This window comes from Strix uralensis, chromosome Z (assembly GCF_047716275.1).
Source record: "Strix uralensis isolate ZFMK-TIS-50842 chromosome Z, bStrUra1, whole genome shotgun sequence".
Classification (NCBI taxonomy): Eukaryota; Metazoa; Chordata; class Aves; order Strigiformes; family Strigidae; genus Strix; species Strix uralensis.
In genome coordinates, this window is record NC_134012.1 from 77,005,087 (window position 1) to 77,024,365 (window position 19,279).

Here is a 19,279-nt window from a genome sequence, read left to right on the forward strand (position 1 = left end):
ATGTCCATGTTGTTCTACAACTTTTATCACCAAGATACCATTTTTAATTTTTTAATTTTTTAAAAAATTCTGAAATTGTAAAGATTTCACACAGTTAAACTTTTCCATGTATTTCATCTTTCCAGCTCCCTTCTTCTCTCTCCTATACTTCCCTGGCCTTGCTTATTCTTCTTTTCCATAGAACTACTGGATAGCACCCATAGCAGATTTATCTGTACTCCTCACAGTGTTCACTCATCCCAAGTCTCCAGAAGTGTCCTTTACTTGGAGCTTTCTCCCATGCCCTTCCTACCTCCACTATCAGAGCTTTTCCAGAATTCAGGAAGATTTGAAAAAGTACAGAACAGAAGCTAAGAAGAGACATGATAAAAAAAATCATTGAAATTATGTATGCATGTATATGTATCCGTATATACAGAAAGAGAGAGAAATTAAAGTAACGATTACACTTTCAAAAGAGATTTCTTGTAGATATATACACATGTTTTTAGGAATATTAGTTCTGAAAAAAGTCTATGTCTCAACAGAGAAATCTCAATGAACAGTTAGCCAGCTTTACTTTTGGACTATGACTGGTTTCTTGTATGAATACTTTTACCAGAAACACATTTTAGTTGGTAAAAAAAAATTAAATTGCCCTTAGGAACTGGACAGTCTGTAATAAAGAATGAAAAAGAGTCTGTCACTAGTAAGTTCAAACCATGTTATGAAATGTTATGAAGGCAAAATGGATTCTACTTTTTATGCACACAGTTGAAACAGTTCACTCGTGTTTTGTTGAATCTTGTTTTGATTGTTCCTAGGGTATGTCTGTATTTTGCTATATTTCATATAGCTCCTGTTTTTTTTGCTATATTATACAACTGCATGGAAGTGATTTAATTTTTCTCTGAAATAATGTATTTTTTTAACACCAGCAAGTAAAAGGGAGTATTGTCTTAATGTTGAGATGCAATTTAACAACATCACTAACACTTTTTTCACGTATTAATTTATTTAAACCCCTCTTTATAATTCATTGTTTTTTTACTGAATATCACGACTATGTTGCAGCAGTTCAAAAAAGTAACCGACAAACTCCAGTCCTAACTGCATGAACTGTTATAATAATGGGAGGAATGTCCCAAGACAATCTTTTCCCAAGCATACTGCTGTGGCAGATATCAGTGAAGATGCAAGAGGCAGACGTGCTTATGGTACTGGCTCTCAGACCTCATTCAGTGGCACCATATACAACAGTGAATGCTATTCACTGTGAATATAACAGAAAGAATTGGGTTCAGAAGTACTGCCAGGAAAATTGCCCTATCTTCAGAATGACAAGTTTATACAGGTGTGTAAGCACCAGTACAACAGTTACTTAAATGAGGAATGAAGGAATGAATAGAAAATTTGTTCAACAACACTCCCATGCTTGTTCAGCCAAATCATTCAGACTGACATCCGAGCATAAACCTCTTGCAAGTGTCACCCATTGCATCAAAGGAAGTTTTACCACATGTATTTCTGGAGGGAGCGAAAAGGTTTCCCCATAGATATTCATTACAGACCTTCCATTGCTCACAGTCAATTAGAGCAGCAAACTACTGAGCCAGAAACCCAGTTTATCAAGATTTCTAAAAGCGACAAAGCATAATACACAAAATCTTCTTAAAAAAAAAAAAAAAATATAATGCTCAAGTAAGCAAAACAGTATAACAGCTTGGTCTGGATTGGCTTGGGAAGAACACTTTTAATGTGAAAGCCTTGGTCTGTTAGAGGCAATTGAGCAGGCTGGAAGGTCTTCCCAGCATGGAGTCACAAGACTGGAAGACCCTGCTCTGGATCGTGTAGTCCAGTCTTAGGCACCTGTGCAGAACAGCTGTTCTCTTACTCTAGGTGATATCCGAAGATAGACATTTTCTGTGAGCTTTTCCTGGCAGCCTGGCAGGCTGTGATATGTGCAACCCAAACTGGGAAGACCAATGCCTTGGAGGGAAATCCTTCATGTCACAGACTTGGTCTCACACCTGCATAAATATAGCTGGTTTTCTAGTCACCTTTGAAGCCTCCCATCTCAGGGAAGGGAACCTGGCTGATATCCCTCTGCCTGACTTACAGCCATGTGTCCTGACCTGCTGAGATCTTTGCTCCAGCCTGCAACGACCGCGAATAACAATCATGATCTCCTGTGAAATAAAACTCAATCTTACTAAAAACCCTTAAAAGCCTGCACTTCTCTGAGAGTATGGGCCTGATCCAGCACCCAGTGTGGTCAGAGGGAGATCAGCCTCTCCATGAAGAGCAACCTCATTACCAGCTCTTATTTAGCAGTCAGAGCTCTGTCTTTTTAATCACTTGGCAGTTCTGCTCTGTTCCTTCCCAAGCACAGAGTGTTTTCGATTTGAAGAATTACTTTCCCATAATTAAATGAAAAAGAGTTAGTTGCAGCCCTCTGCACAAATTACTACCCAGTGAATGCAGAATAATGCGTTATAAGTAGTACTTTATTATATTTATTGTACAGGTATTGATGTGTGTTGGATTAGTTCTATTTTAGAGGCACTGCCATGGTAACTTGTGTCTCTTGACAAAGGCTTTATGTCAGAGCAGAAGTGGAAGACACAGAAACTGAGCTTTGGGTAGCCAGTGAGATGAAGGCTACCAGCATTAACCTTACCAAAGCATCATTAGAAAATGAGCTTGTGTGTCTATCTCCTGTTGAGTGACCCACTCACCAGGGAATTGCCAACAGTGGGGCGAGAACAGCGGCAAGGCAGCAGCTGGCAGTGTCTTTTTAAGGTAAAATGCAACAAATCTGTGCTGCATTATTTTCCAAGATGCTGGCTGCCCACATTGCTGGTATGTTTAAAAGAGAAAATAACAGCATGGAAGGGTTACCTTGATCTGACAGTGTTATTCAGTGCCATCAGTATCACAGCAGGTAACCAAACAGCCAGAAAGATGAATGCAATGCCAGGTGCACTTTGTTGCCTTTCAATGCTACTGTTGTTCTTCTCACTTTGCATGTTACAGCTTTGCTATGATTTCAAGGTAGTGCTACAGACTGTCAATTTTATTTTTTTTTTTGGCTGGCACCAGCTTGATTTCCTAGTCTGGCATGAGATTATCAAACCCTCTCCCAAGTCATTTCTCATCATACCTGCTCCCCTGAGCACCCCAGGCTTTGACCTCTGAAAGGTAAAACAACAGCAGGGTTTGATCCCTGGGCAGGGTCCCAGGAGACATCCCTATTGCTCATGCCACAGCCCATGGTCTCTGCTGGTTTGGGTTTTATGGCTTCTGCCACCATCAACTCTGCAGCTGTATTCTGCTAATCATGGTGAGACCCAAGTGGGGCATGGTGGTGCCACAGATTTGAAATCAAGAATTTTCATGTCCACTGGTTCTATTTCTGGCTTTCTGAAAAAAATACTGACTTTGTCCAAAAAGAGCTGGCAGCCAAATTACCCATACCATTCTGGCTTGGGAAAGACATCTTTGAACCCTGCCCTGAGTCATATTACAAGTAGGTGTTTAGCAGCAAATCTAGTCTGAAAACAATGGCTAAGCAACATGCATAACAGAGTGATAGGATTTTGCACACCGTGGGAAAACAGTGTGACCTGCAATTATCAATTTCATATTACAAACTTCACTGATCCCTACCCAGTTGCTCAGCATGGAAGTCAGTGAGGTTGTACGACATAAGATGAGCCAAAAGAGCACTGGAACAGCTTACAGAATGCATAGCTCTTGCCAGAGTGATTAGTCCCCCACTGGTAAAAAAATCCCAAACTTTTACTGCCAATAGGTGTTACTTTAACCAAGCAAGGTGCATATTTATTTAGTGGCCTCTGCGGTATTGGAGGCACCATGTTTACTCTCCATCTGCTTTCCCTCATCCAAGCCTATTTAGATTCTGGGTTGCTAAAAATGACTGGTGCTAATGACATTTGTCAGTGTAATTCCCCAAATCACAAAACAGTGCAAAAAAATGTAAGTGGAAAGAGATGACCCAAGTTTACAATGGATTGTTTGCAGAGACTTTCTTTCTTGTGTAACAGTTTGGAGGAGTTGGAAGACAGACTCTGTGCCAAAACCCCTGTGTTTGGATCAAGAGAGGAGAGGGGAGCAGGGGATATGAGATCCATACGTTTCTCTTATTTTGTCTCCTAAAGACTAGCCATTCCCAGCCATGATTTTTCTTGAAACGTTAATTATAGGAGCTGGGGATGTCAGCAGTGCTCTTAGCAGGTTAACTAAGTGCTGAAAAAACTCACCCAATGAATAAAAATCCAGTTTTAGAAATAGCAATCAATTGCAGCGAAAGCAAAATGCACCAGTGCTCATGTGAGGAGCACAGGACTGCACCTCTGCCCACCCTCCGCAGCACTGGCTGGGACTCCCAGCAGTGGGTTTGTCCATGTGCCCCTGTGTTGTCTCCCAAAACTGACCTCAGCAAAAGTGGTGGGAATGCGTGGGGCTGAGAAGGGTGCACCCAGAGCTGGCAGTGACGAGGCACATGGGTGCAAGTACTGCTGGTGGCACCCAGGGTGTCACCTGGATGAGACAAATGAGTGAAAGGTGATGTGACTGCGTGTGCCTCTGAGGACTGTTTAAATAGTCTCTGGGACAAAGTATATCAGTTCTCCCTTTGTGAGCAGATGTAATTGGTGCAATATAACCAAGACAGGTATTTTGGTGTTTCAGTTTCAAGATCATTAAAGCTACAAAGCTACGTCACTGGGTGATTTATCAGTTGCTGTGCCAGGGAGAAGCTAGACAGTGCCTCACAGATGAGTGTCTGGTGCCAGGGACCTGGTCCCAGGGAGCTGGTCCCCTCCTGGCGCAGGGCTTGAACCCAGCCGGTTTTCTGCTACCAGGCAAACAGCTGCACAAGGCACCCAAAAAATGGCCAAGACAAAGATACAGGGCCAAGCCCAGTCACCAGCCCTCTGCACGGCAAAGGACACAGGGCTGTCCAAGCAGCAATGAGTGGCATCCCCCAGCCAGCAGGTCCACCCAAAACAGAGGAGATGTGCCATGGTTACAAGTACCAGCTTGTGCCAAGACAGGCAGCTCTGCAGCCCTCACAGCCACCCCACTTTCTGGCTGGGTGCTCTGATACCAAAGCAGCATGTGATGATGGCAGTGTGGGCAGCCGTGTGCAGGGTGTTTGTGATGAACAGGATGACAAGCAATTCCCACTACAGTGATCAACACCTTTTCCCACTCTCCTAAGATGAAGATCTTTGCATGCTTAGCCCTTTGCCTGCCTCAGTGAAAGTGGCCTCCCTCCTCCTCTCCAGTGTCAGCCCTGGGATGCTCCGGAGGCTACAGGAAAGAGTTGAGGAGGATTACAGGCTGCAGGCTGTCCAGAGCCACACACACCCTGCTCACACTGCAGATAGGCCATGCCACCTCCACAAGCATCCCATGGGACTGCGCCAACTCACTGCAGAAGGACGGAAGGCTTTTTGTCAGCACTGGATGCAGCATTTGCCAGCAAAGGGGAATCATACCCATCACCTCTATCAGGATGTGGACACACAGAAACCCAATCAGTGCTGCCACTTGGGGACAGGGACTTCTTGGTTGCCAGGACTCTCCCCAAAAGCCACATAAGCCTGAGGGCCAAGGATGTGCTCTCCCCCATGGGGACACCCATTCTGCAGCTAGTCTATGCCTCCTGTACTGTGGGGTATGAAGGGAGAGGGAAACATTTATATTGGTGGGGTAAGACATGAACATGCTGAGAAGAGACCTTCCCACGTTGCTTCTCAGTAGATACCATGGGCCTCTCGGCTCTGCTTAGGGGTTGGAGACCACAAGTTCAGCTTCTGTCAGATTTGCAGGCTTGGCTAACTCTCACTTATATGGTTTTTCTCCTCTTTATTGCATGGACAATAAATACTGTTCACCTACCCTCACACATATTGAGCACATTCGATGTCTCTGCACAATTTGGGCACAGAGATTAAAGGAGACTTAAAGGTGCGAAAACCAACTGTCAAGGAAGTGTCTGCTTCGAGGGTGAAGTTGATCATGTCTGCCAAATTTGAAGGCTCTGTCCTGGTAATGCATTTCCATTTAAATATTACCCAGGATGAGGGCTGGTAGCACTGGGCTAGAAGGGCATACAGAAAGGTGCTCTAGAGAGGAGATTTTTTTTTTCTTCTGAGCAGCTATCACAAACCAGTTGTAAATTGTTTTCAGAAATTTGTGAATGAGAAGGTGCTAAATGCCTTATATTCCTTTTGCAGACCCAATCTTCCAGAGAAGGACTTGGGTTACTCCCAGTAGGAGCCTGTACCTGTGTCAATATTCCCATTCTCTGCTAATCACCCATAAATTACTTATTCATTTCCAACAGTTTCTAACTGGGCTAGATGGCAAACTCAGATTAATTAACTCTGAAACCAGCTCTGCCCATGCTGTGACACACTGAACAACAGTATCAGTTTTTATGTATTTAAAGAAACTTTCAGAAAAAGAAAGGCAAGCAAAAATCAGGATAATAGAGTGGCAGACCTGGACTTTCCATGAGACTAGCAGCCGTTGTATCATAATAAAGCATTGCTAGGCCTAGAAACATCTTCTTCTGTATTGGAAGTGCTCAAAATATGTGTAAATAATTTGTTAAGTGTCTGTTTTATTTGTCTTTAAGGTCAGACACTGGGACAGTAAAACTACATGTGTAATATTTACATCACATTTAAACAAGGGTTTGCTCACTCACTCTCTTATCTCCCATCCATCTCTTCTTCCCTTGCATACCATCTAATACAGACACCAGACAGAACAAGCACAAGCTCTCCTCTTCTGAGCATCCTTATTAATCCCTGGTCTAGGCTGAATTTTAGCTCAAATTGTGATTATTTGTGATAGTACATATATTTGCATGATGTGACTATCAGCTCAAGAAAGTAAAGCAATTGTTTTTCCATGCATTTCTTGTTCTGCTTATGGTCTTTTTAATTAGTATTCTTCTTTGCATCACTGATAAAAAATAGCCCCAAGCCCTAAAACCTTCATCTCTCAAAAGGTAGGAGTTACTGAAGGAACCCTGTGCATGCTGTGCATATCAAACTGTCCTCAAGAAATTGAAGCACGGGGCTCTTAGCATAGAAATGAGTCGGGTGATTCTTCAGGTGATTACTTCAAGTATTTTTCTTTCTTACATGAAGTCTTGCCCATCAGAACCTATGGTTTATGGTAAATATTAATAAGTTGCTTTGGTAAGCTAACCTGTGAACTGGTTTAGTAGAGTCTGCCTGACCCTGTCCTAATGACATCCAAGATTCTTTTTCATCCTTTCTAGGTCCATCATTCTTTTTTGTAACATAAACTTTCTCAGTGATTTGAAAATAAATTATTATAGCTATTAAAAAATACTAATGGGAATAATCAATAGACACCATGAATCACTTTTAAAATAACACAGTGATCGAGGTGATTGATTTTCCTGTTACATGAAGCATTTAGCACAAAGACTTCTTCATCATGAAATCAGTTGTGGAAGTTTGTTGAGCCTTAGCAGATGCAGGCACAGGACTTTTGTTGCATATCCCTCCTGGCCTGTTAGGTATTTCACAACTCTCCGTGGATTTTATGCAGAAGGCAGGCACAGACTTGCTGATGGGTCTTTGGCTGCTGCGAGGCTCTATGAGGCTGTCGCTGAGCAGCAAACAGGAGGGTGCTTGGCTGGTTGTGCACCTTGCAGCAGAAACCAGTGACCTTAAACCAGCTACCAAGTCTGATGTGTTTTGGAGCATCAGGAACCTCGTCAGCCTCATTAAAGGGTCTTCTACAAGCTCCTTGTGCAGCCTGAACTAACACCTTTACCCTTACAAGTACAGTGAACAGAAGACAATAAAAATGGCACCAGTCATTACTTTTGAGTTGAGCCTCTGCTGTGGGACATAGAACCATAGAATCATAGAACAGTTTGAGTTGGAAGGGACCTTTAAAGATCATCTAGTTCCAACCCCCCTGCCATGGGCAGGGACACCTTCCACTAGACCAGGTTGCCCAAAGCCCAGTCCAAGCTGGCCTTGAACACTGCCAGGGAGGAGGTATCCACAAATTCTCTGAGCACCTTGTTCCAGTATCTCAGCACCCTCACTGTGAGGAATTTCTTACATCTAATCTAAATCTACTGTCTTTCAGTTTAAAGCCATTACCTCCTGTCCTATCGCCAAACCACCTTGTAAAAAGTACCTCTCCATCTTTCTTCTAGGCTCCTTTAGGTACTGGAAGGCTGCTATAAGGTATTCCTAGAGCTTTCTCTTCTCTAGGCTGAACAACCCCAACTCTCTCAGACTGTCTTCAGAGGAGGGGTACTCCAGCCCTCTGATCACCTTCATGGCCCTCCTCTGAACTCACTCGAGCAGATCCATGTCCTCCTTAAATTGGGGACCCCAGAGCTAAATGCACGACTCCAGGTGGGGCTTCACAAGAACAGAGGGGGACAGTCACCTCCCTCGACCTGCTGGCCACACTTCTCTTGATGCAGCCCAGAATACAGTTGGCTTTTTGGGCTGCAAGCACACATTGCTGGGTCTTGTTGAGATTCCCATCAACCAGCACCTCCATGGTGCAAGCTGCAGGGCCACACACACACAGGTGGGAAAGACATGAAAGCACACAAAACTCTTCCTCCCCTAACCAGAGATGAGCAAGGGTATCAATGTATCAACACCTCCTGCCTGCCCAAAGGTGCATCTAGGAAGTCTGGGATAAGCTGGGAAGGAGCTATGGGATACCTTGGGTAGGCGGGAGGGCTGCTGGGGAGAAGCTCAAACTGTAGTCTTGAGGGGGCTGGGCTGTACAAGAGAGGAACAACCAACCTGCCCTGTTGCAAGGCTGCAAAAATACTGCTGAGGCTGTCCATGGGCCCTGCTGGTTCATCTGGCTTCGTGTCTTGTGGCACTGAGCAGGCATGAGGAGTGGCAGTGTCCAGTCCCTGCTGCTGCTATGTGCCTCTGGCCTTAAAAATCCCTGGGGAAAGAACCGTGGGAGGGTGTGTGGGCTGTCATGCCCATGCTGTTGGGACTGCAGGGTGATGTTTACACAGGCTTGGTGCTGAGAGTTTCTGCAGTTCTTCCTGCTGCCAAACAGACTTCATTGTGACCAGTTATCCCACCAAGTCTGGAAGGCATCCAGATTTTACCATGAAAGCAGGCAAGGTAGTTCTAAGTCACTGGATGAACACAAACTGCCAACAACAAATTTTTAGTGTGGTTCAAGGATATTTTCACAGCTTTGGACAAACTTTATCCTGAGGCTTCTTCTCAGTGGATTATTTTCCTTTGACCTTTTGAATGCTTGTAACCAGCTTGTTTATCTCAGAAAGGTCTCTTGGCAGAGGGAAGCAGACACAGTCATAAAGTGGCTCTCATATTGTTTTACTTTAACCTTGAAGGACTTGGTTTAGATCAATAGCTTGTGGAGCGATCTTTAATCAAGTTGCTGAACCTTCCTTTGGATGTCTAAGGACTCTGCATTCTGAATCTTAATTATGTTCTTCAAGGACTTGGATTTAATGCTATATTTGTTCACAATATATTCATTCTAGACTGACATGAGTTAAAAAGAACAAACTACATTTTTAATGGGGCTGTGGTTTGAGAGACACTTTCAGCAAAAAGCCAGAAAGTATCTGAAGGGCTGTTTCTGCTAGAAGATAAACAGGTATTTGCTAAGCCAGCTCCCCAAATGAACAACCATTCAAATAGGATATTCATTTGGAAAACGAAGAATAAAGAGTCTGTCATCACACTCAGATTGGATATTTCTTTGCCCTATTACTATAGGTCTCTTCTTTCATCAGCTATGAGTTCAGGGACCTGTTTTTTATTTACAGTTTTAGAGTGCAAATATGTCATGTTTGTAAGTGTACAAAACTGCTCCTTAATTTCATTCTTTTCAAAAAGAATGGAGGTAAACAAAAGCATTCAAACAAAATAGCACACAACATTTCATGAAATCTTTAGCTTTTTTAAAGTAATCATTTTATCTGACTTTTGGATGACATTGTTTATTGTAAGACATAATTTTTATTAAATACACTGTAATACAAGAGACTTTCCATGTCATGTTGAGAGAAGCCGGTCACATGATTCACAAACAAAAACTTTTAACACTGATACCTAGGCATCACCTTGAAATCAGCCAAGATGCAATGAAAGTTTTAAAGCAATGGCTTGTTATAACAAACTGCAAAACAAGAACCACTACACAGAGACATCACATTAAAAAAAAAGAATAAGAAAAAAGAAAGAAGAAAGATAGCTCTACACACCAGGTCACAGTTTGGTGACAATATAGAGATTTATATTTATATGTAGATATCTTCCTCTTTACCTTAAGTGACAAAGAGAGCGGTATCTAGAAATATATATACATAAAGTATAGGTGGAGAGCAGGGCTGGGACAAATATTTCATAATTAACTGATTCTCTATTGGTGATTCAATTAAACATCAATGTTGAATTAAATTACCTGTATACAAAACATTCTTAGCTGCTTTTCTTTAAGTTACAGAAAGATACATACAAGCTGCAAGATATAGGCCTCTGGAAAGATTCTATTTGATCTCTGTTTTCTCACATATTGCAATCAAATGGCCTCACTACTAGCAGCTTCTATTATCCTTGCCCAAAGTATTCAGTGTTTATAAAATACCAGCCGGTCATCACTCAGAACCTTCTACAAGCAAACAAAAAACCCCCACAGACCTGGTCTAGAATGCATAGACGGAAAAATAACATACCCATCATATCCCATTTCTTCTCCTGAGACGTATGTTTAAAAGATGGTAAAATAGTCACTTCGTTGCTATTGTGAAATTCACAGTGTTTTCCTTGCAACATGTAGACTTTTTTTTTTCTTCATGTTTGTGATGAATGTAGCATATACCCCTGCCCCACCCAAACAAAGGTGTTTTAACTAAGGCTCTGAAGGACCTCTTGATTCGAAGCAGCAGTGGTTCATCCCAGCCCTCACAACAAATACAACTTCCTGTGCTATCAAAACCTTCATCTTTGATTAGTAACCCTGATCCCCAGTCCCTCCCCACTCCCCTCCCTCACATTTTACATTAGTATTTGAAATTCAGTTACAAGCTGCAACAACCCAGACACAGACTTGTTCTAACACATACGCATTGTACCATAGTCATCCAGTGACCTAATAATTTTATTGGGTTATTTAATTTCTTTTTAAAGTGTTTTGTAAAAGTCTACATCAACCACAACAAAAACAATCTCTCAGAAAGGTAGGGAAGGATACAGAGAGAGACAGAAAGAGAGGGAAAGAGAAAGGAAGAGGAAAGAAGGAAAGAAGGAGAAAAGGAAAGAAGGGAAAAGAGAATCCAGGAAAGCAATAAAGAAATAGCAAGAGAGGATGAAAAAAGGAAAGAAAATTAGATAAAATAGGCAGTTACTTATTAAACTGTAGACAATATATAGATATATTGGTTTACAAATCAAAAATGAATAAAGTCCTTTTAAAAGGGTACACTCCATCATGCATCATGGGGGGTTGTTGCTTTACAAGTTTCTGTTCTCCACGGCCAGTTCTGAGTTCTGCAGATCTATTGAGGGTGATGGACAGAGTGTGGCGAATGCTGCTATTATTACTGCTGAATTTTGGCATTCTCATTTTCCTACAAGTCGTGTTGTAGTCTGAATATACCAGCTCATCCTTGAAATTATTTCGTTACTGCAGAGGAGTATAAAATCCTAATGGAGCTGCACTGTTATTCTAGGACACTAAAACAACAATAGCACAAATCCAGAAATGGCAGTAATGCAAACTCTGTTTTCCAAGCTTGGAAGCCTGTCTGTTCATTTAATTGTGAGAAATCAACAAGTGAGATGGGAGTGGAAGAAATGTTTTTATGTAATCATCTGGGGAAGAAAAGTGCTTATTGTTTTATCTCTGGCATTCTAGCACTGCCTCTGCTGCACATCAGTTAAAATGTTGAATCTTACAAACATAGGAAAAGAATTATCAAAGGAAAAAAAGATTATTCTGGTTACTCAGCAGACTTTATCAATTTATTAATAGCACTCTAATCATCACTTGTAATAACGTAGGTGTATGTAAATTTATACATATACACACAGCCCATACATAATGTGCATGCATGTCTGCACATATATAAATAAAATACAACAGACATAGGCATACATGTATATGCTATGTGTGTGTATATATATATGCCATATGCAAACACACATATATAATATATATTATATATATGATCAGTTCATAGCACAGTCCAGAAAGACTTTTTAAATGAGCCTGATTGTCATATTTACTCAGTGTATAAGATTTAGCTGACAGTGCAAGCATGATGAATATGCACATATACTCACCCTTCATTGTGATTTGAACATATTTCTTTCTCTTCTCTGCTCATTCTGCTACACTTACCCACCTTTCCATGAACAAACACAAACTATGTATAGCTACAGTTTATAGCTTGCCTACTGTGATTATAGATGTTATGCACTATCAAGAACATTAATGATATAGGTCAAGGTTATCCATACCAGTGGCTCTGTAGAACATTTGGTCCATTAGAAGTTTAACATACTGTTATGTTATTGCACAATGCATTGCAACACTATTTATTCTCTGAAATTACTCTTATAGTCTCACTAGTAAATCAAAAAGAAGATGCCACTACATACATTTTCAGGGTTTTGTGGTTATTTTTGGTATACGTTCTTTCAGAGCTTGCAAAACTTGCTTTCAGGCCGGAGCCTGCTTTCAAAAAGAAGCAGCATCTCAGATGCCTTTTTCTTCAGCTCATAAGAAACTAAGACAGAATACAGCAAGTAGAAATTTAGCACCCCCCTCCACCACCTGCAGCCTCCTCCCCACTGCGCAGTAAGAGCGGACTCTGACACCTTTCTTTTCCACCACTGTTATTTTGAAAATTTCAAATTCCTTTAAAACACAACATTTAGATTTTCAAGAGAATGGGTTTCACTGGATGCTCAGTCTTTAGCTTGCTGTGTGAATTTCCAAACCAGTCTAGATAAAATTTTAAGGCCCACTTTGTAGGAATCTTCCTCTGGCTTTTTGTGTTGTTTCCAGTTTAGTAGTGGTTAAGAAATAACATCTAGTTTATTACAGAAATACTGAGTATGGCTTTATAGTTACACTGTCATGTTTATTTGTAATGGTGCCTTTTCAGTGACATTGAGAAGGGTAAAACTTGATCAGTGTCCAGTGAACTGTTTTCTTCTGAAAATGTTCAGAATCTTTATGAGCTAGCTCTAAAAGCTTCTGAAAGAAAAACCTAAAGTGCCTCAATAAATAATATATGTGAGCAAATTATATATTAATTGTGCTATGGGAATACTTACAAAAATAAAATGCTTAATTTATTAAATAAAATATCCCCAACACAAAGATGAAGGACTATTTTGATCAGGCTCATATCAGTAAGAAATAACAAAAAGAGAGAATGGAAAGAAAGATCACTTTTTTGCAGTAACGCCCCCTCACAGAGGGAGGCAAAAGTCTTGAGGAATAGGTAAGGTAGGTTTTCGTTTGTAAGAATTCATATTAAAAATAATCCTAACTCTAAATTTGAAATTGTCAACTTCTGGTTTGAAAAATAACAGGTATGCCCATGCAGCTGTCATCAACACAGTGGCCATGCAAATGTTGTACATATACAATGTCAATCCCACTAAAAAGAAATTATTTACGAAAGAGTGAATGTTGGTAATGACAGCACTAGTACCAATACGAACATGGTGCTGAGCTCAGGGTCTTTGCACTCTGAATAGTAAGCCATAACCTCAGAGTAATTTGTTTTCTCTAGAGATCTCTATCCCCTGCTATGGCTCAAACATAACCAGTGATCTCTGTGCTTTAAGTTATTCATGTTATATCAGCCTATTGTATCTGTAACATTGTAAAGGCATTTTAACATGGCTAATGTCCTCCATTAGCCCCTTCTAATGAAATAGTTGTATCATTATGAGTTCGCTATGCCTACTAGGGTGTACTACAAGATGAGTGATAGTTTCTGCACAAAGGGCATTAATCGACAAAGACCATGCACAGTTTTGCTTGCATGGTTAAAAAAAAGGATTGAGGAAGCAAGTAATACACTGCTGGACAAGCACAGTATAAGATGCCCCGGCATCTATAGCTTGTCCTATCTTATCAAAACCCTTAGTTTCAACATATGATCCTGAAATTAATACTGTACATTAATAAGCCTAGCTTCAGCCTTTATTAAAAAAAGACTAGCTGGAGAACATTTTTATACCAGTGGCATGACAACATCCTACCAGAAGACAAAATAAGGGCATGTGTTTAGTCTATCATGTTGTAACATAATTGTGTGCAGTGCAGGCAGCATCTTTTTCCTTTTTAATTGTATCTAGCAATGAAAGGTGCTGGCAAAGCGCCTCCTTGAACAATCCCTTTAATCCTCAGAAAGACTCTTCAGGGAAAGTGCTAAACCCCCTCTTGCCTTCCGTCAAATCATTTAAGTGTTTTTTTGTGGGGTTGGATGCCATCTGATCCCCTAATTCCTCCAGACAGTGTAGCACACAAGACTGTCTTCTTTCCATCTGGCTTTATCTCTGCAAGGAACATGCTTCATGTAGAGAACACCAGTCTTCTTTTTTTCCACCCACATGCCGAAGCAAAAAAATTGAGGTGAATCCATAGAAACTCCTAGTAGCTGTACAGCAGAAAACACAAAGTTCGAGTCAAATATATTTTTCCCTTTTTTTCATCCACATCAAAGGCATGAATACAACAAGGCATTGTTAGTTGTGGTGGGCAAACTGAAGAGTCTGCTGATATAACAGATCAGGTTTTTAAGGCCTTTGTCTATGCAGAGTTACAATAATGCAGAAGCCAAACTGATTAGAAAGACAGGAGAGAAGAAAAAAATGATAGAAACTGAAAGAGAGAGATAGAGAAAGGAGATACATCTCAGTAATGTCTAAAAAGTCAATACTGTGTCTACAGATGGAGAAGTGCACATTGCTTGCCCTTTGAAAACTTCTCCGCAACTTTGTCATGAATACTGTCAAAGAACACATTTTTAATGGAGTTCAGCGGCAGTTGAACACATTCATTCCCACAGCCCATAAGAAGAAATGCTCGGAGATTTTAGCCTAAAATATCCAAGTAGACTGGAGATGCCTTGGCCAAGTTCTGGAGGAGGGAATGGATTTCTTTGATGTTGAGCCTCATGTGAGGCTCCCGTTGCCAACAGCCCAGCATCAAGTCATACACTTCCTTGGGGCATGTGCGAGGTCGCTGCAGGACTCGGCCCTGAGTGATGCACTCAATCACCTACAAGGAAGCACAAGGAAAGGATCAGCACAGCTTTGCCAACTACGTGGGGGTCATCCGTGGAAGAGTTAACTGCTAATCGCCCCAGCACCCTCACTGGTGGCAGTCACCCAGACAACTCTGCCAAGGGCTACGTTTCTAGGTAGACGCATGAGCAGCGATCTGTGAAAAGCACTGTAATGTAAGTTGTCAAGGAGCAGTGACTTCACTGATGTTAAGTTCATCCACATTGCCCCTTCCACTCATGAGGGAATGACAGCCAGGAAGTAATCCCATACCTCCTCTCTCTACCCATCTATCAACTTCACCTCATCTCAGAAGGAGACTAAGTTTGCATGCTGCTCACACAGAGCATCAGTACCTCTCCCTCCCTCCCTCCCTCCCTCCCTCCCTCCCTCCCTCCCTCCCTCCCTCCTTATCATTGTGGCTAATCTCTGGAAAAGGGTTACTTGAGACTGCTTGGAAATCAAGAGATCTCAAGATTACTTCAATCTATTCAAGAATGGTTTTGGATAACCACTCTGCAACAATGACATGTATGATATGGAATTGAAATCACCCAAAGCCCGTTCAGGAGTTAGCTAAGCTCATTTTCATTGCTTCATGATCTTTCTCAATATCCAGACCAGATGCGATCCTATACAAAGGAAAAAGCTAAATTCAAACTGGTATAGCGCTGCTCAGACAACTTACATCCCTGGGGAGAAAAGCGTGACAAGGAAGAAATTCAACCATGACTTTAATGACAATACCATAAATACCTGCTATCAGGGGTTTTGCCTTTACTAAATAAATTTGTTGCTATCCCTTCTCCAGAGAAGCTACACCAACAGTTAATGTGCCAGCCTTCCCAATGCAATTTGAGAATGTGTTACACACACCTCGTTGTTTGAGAGCTGATACCATGGCTGTTTGCCATAGGTAAATATTTCCCATAATACAACCCCTAGGCTCCAGACATCACTCTCTGTGGTGAACTTCCTGTACATGATACTCTCTGGAGGCATCCAACGAATGGGCAGCATGGTGTGACCTCCAACCTGAGAAAAACAAATGAAAGAGTCAGAAATAATTCCTCCAGACCTGCACAAGAGTATCAAGACATTAAATAAGGAGAATCTATGGCTTCTTTTTCTCCCATCTGATACCATTCACTTTGAGGAGCTTTTAAGAACTAGGGATTCATGGTCCCTCAACAACAATCACTACCATGATAGGTTTCTCAACAGAATCTCCAACAACATTGTTTCTGAAGTTCAAAGTCATCTTTAACATTTGCTTCGCACACCATACTCAAGGAACAGGAAGCTCTATAAAATTATGAATTAATTTAGCTTACCAACCTACTTCAAATTAGGCAGTTTTACTCCCCATTTTAACACTCGGGAAACTAAAGAAGATTCATGAAATTAAATCTGCACTGATGATTCTCCTAGAAACTCAGCAATATCAACTGAAATTCATGAAGAAACAGTGGTCTTACTTCATGACAGGGTAGGATCAGGATCTGTATGGTTTAATATCCTAATTTTGAGTGAATTAAAGCAATGCTATTTTTTGTTGATAATTTTCATAGTTAACGCATTAAATTATTTTGTTCCACATTAACAACCCAGTCCTACACAGCTTTAAAAAAAATCAGCGCTTTGGATATACTCCCCGATAATAAATAACTTGTAAGACATGGACTCCTATCCAAATCAGCTCACATTGAACGGGATCTTTCATTGAATGAACGCCATTCTGAAAGTCTCTTAGAACATGTTACAGTTTACCCCTCGGGCAGGCAGACAGGCTGTAAGGCTCTGTGCATCAGTATTTTTAATCATCTTTGACTGAGAAGTCACTCGATGTGGAGAGTTTAAAGTAACACATGAACATGCTGAGATGAAAACAAAGCTTCAGTTTCCCACATAATCATAACCTAAACTGACATGGCATCCAAACAGATCTGAACCACCACTTTTACCCCCATCTTGAGAGGTATTGCATTATAAAGTCAGAAAAGTTAAAAACATGCAGCCACATACACTCGGACAAAGGGCAAGTGCCAATTAAAACATGGTTACTGATGAGAAGTTTTTGGTCTCATCAAATATTAAAAATGGCTCTTAGATCTGCTCATCATATAGTCTCCGCTACTGGTTCTTTTCAGCAGTTTCTTTGACTCATTCTTTAAAAATTAATGAAAGCTATAAACAATGAAGTACGTGTTTCTAGTTTTTCTTATTTGTCACATCCTGCATCAAGAGATTTTGAAAAAACAATTAATAAAACCCCACTCTCCAAATCTTCTTTTGCCATGGTTCCTTGCTACAGAACCACAGAGGTAGGACTCCATACTGAGTTTACAGTATCGTTCAGTAAAATGAATGACACACCTCTAGAGTGATAAATTGCCACAAATAATGACTCTTCAATGCACTGATCTGTAACAACACAGACCTAGCTGCCTCTCATAGCAAGACTGACTCATCAGTACTAACAGCAAGAATTCAATTTACAGGTAAGTACATGGGGCTCTTTGGTGTTCTTTGCACATCATCTTGCCCGGATCTGTGTCCATTTCTGTCCCTGAAGGTAAAAGACTTCACTGGGGCAGAGTATTTGTCCAGGACTGAGAAGTCCTGAGGTCTCTCCATCTCTATCACTATCAATCATTTTAGGCAAAGTTACTGCCAACACCTCAGCATCTTTGAGAAGATAATATTTAATGCCTTCAAAGTATCAATAAATATTATAAAGGGTCCTCTTCTTTCCAGATGGCATTGCAATGAAGACAGTATATCCGTGTAACACTGAGCATCACCAGTGGCAGGCTGAGCATCTACCTGTGGTCCAAGAGCACCTTCAGTTTCAACTCAGATTTCAGTTCAGCCACATTGAAAGCATGGGTCAGGGCCTGGCCAAAGGCACTTTTTCTAAATGCACATTTCCTTTTCTATTAATGAACAGTGGTTACTGGGTCAACACTCACTCAGCTCAGAAAAGCATTAAGGGCTGCATTAGGTATACGCTTAAAATGAAGCATGTGCTTCAGAGCTTTCTTGAACTGAAGCCTGGGGCTCTGCACCATTGTTTGCAGGATGCCTGAAACAAACTGCCAGTCAGTTGTGAGCTTCTTTTGATCCTTCTTGGACTGTAGTGTCCAAGTACCCACAGTTGTGCCATAATAGCAGTAAAGAGAGGTGGAGTGCCTTTTCACTGTTGTTGCCAAACTCTCAACAAGGCTAAGGAGTGTTTTGCAAGAAGGACCAAGGAAGAACAACATGACTACATCAACCAAACTTTAAAGGTGCCGAGTGCTTCAATAGGATGCCTTCTGCATATGCTTTAATAAGAAACACAAGTATTACACAGGTCTCAGATATCATTAGCATTCTGCAGTTTAAAGTCTCTGCTGTGCACACTGTTGCAGTGCTGCTTGATACACATAATTCTAAAATGGTTGTGTGCTAAGCACATTACTGTTGTAGGTAAATAACACCTTTATATTCAGTCTAGCTAAGGTTATGACAGGTTTAAAAGAATTACAGTTTTAACTTAATATGCTATCACTTTAAAATCTATACTGTAGCTGTAAAAATGCTGCAAAAACGACCATTTTGTAGATACAAATTAGGGTAAATTTTCTTGATGCTTACCTGAAAGCAGCTACATTATGATGGTTCATTTTTATGTGGAATAGCACTTCTGCAGATCCTTTTTGGAACTTATGTACTTGCTTTCAACTGTCAGTTTATGAAAGCATGGACTCCCTAGCCCAGCAGTAGCCTTGTATTACGTTCACTAGTTGCTTTTACTACCAATATTGAGCTAGAATCTGAACCAGAAAGCCTGGTGAATTAGCTTTTGCAATGCGCAAACTATCCACAGGGAGGAGACTGCAATGCCAGGGGAAACCACTATACTGTTCCACATATGAAATGTTGCACTTTCAGCAATACATCATTCC

The 19,279-nt window shown here is 41.0% G+C and overlaps 1 protein-coding gene across 2 annotated transcripts in view; it reads right to left on the reverse strand.

The window, feature by feature from the left end:
* Positions 1-9,966: 9,966 nt before the first annotated feature.
* NTRK2 (neurotrophic receptor tyrosine kinase 2) overlaps positions 9,967-19,279 on the reverse strand; it is a 209,081-nt gene continuing 199,768 nt past the window's right edge. For both annotated transcript variants that reach the window (XM_074855443.1, XM_074855448.1), the window contains 2 exons: positions 16,206-16,364; positions 9,967-15,324 (listed from right to left, as the gene is read on the reverse strand). In XM_074855443.1, coding sequence (XP_074711544.1) covers positions 15,139-15,324; positions 16,206-16,364 — 345 coding nt within the window. In that variant the 3' untranslated portion in view covers positions 9,967-15,138. The remainder of the gene's footprint in view (positions 15,325-16,205; positions 16,365-19,279) is intronic.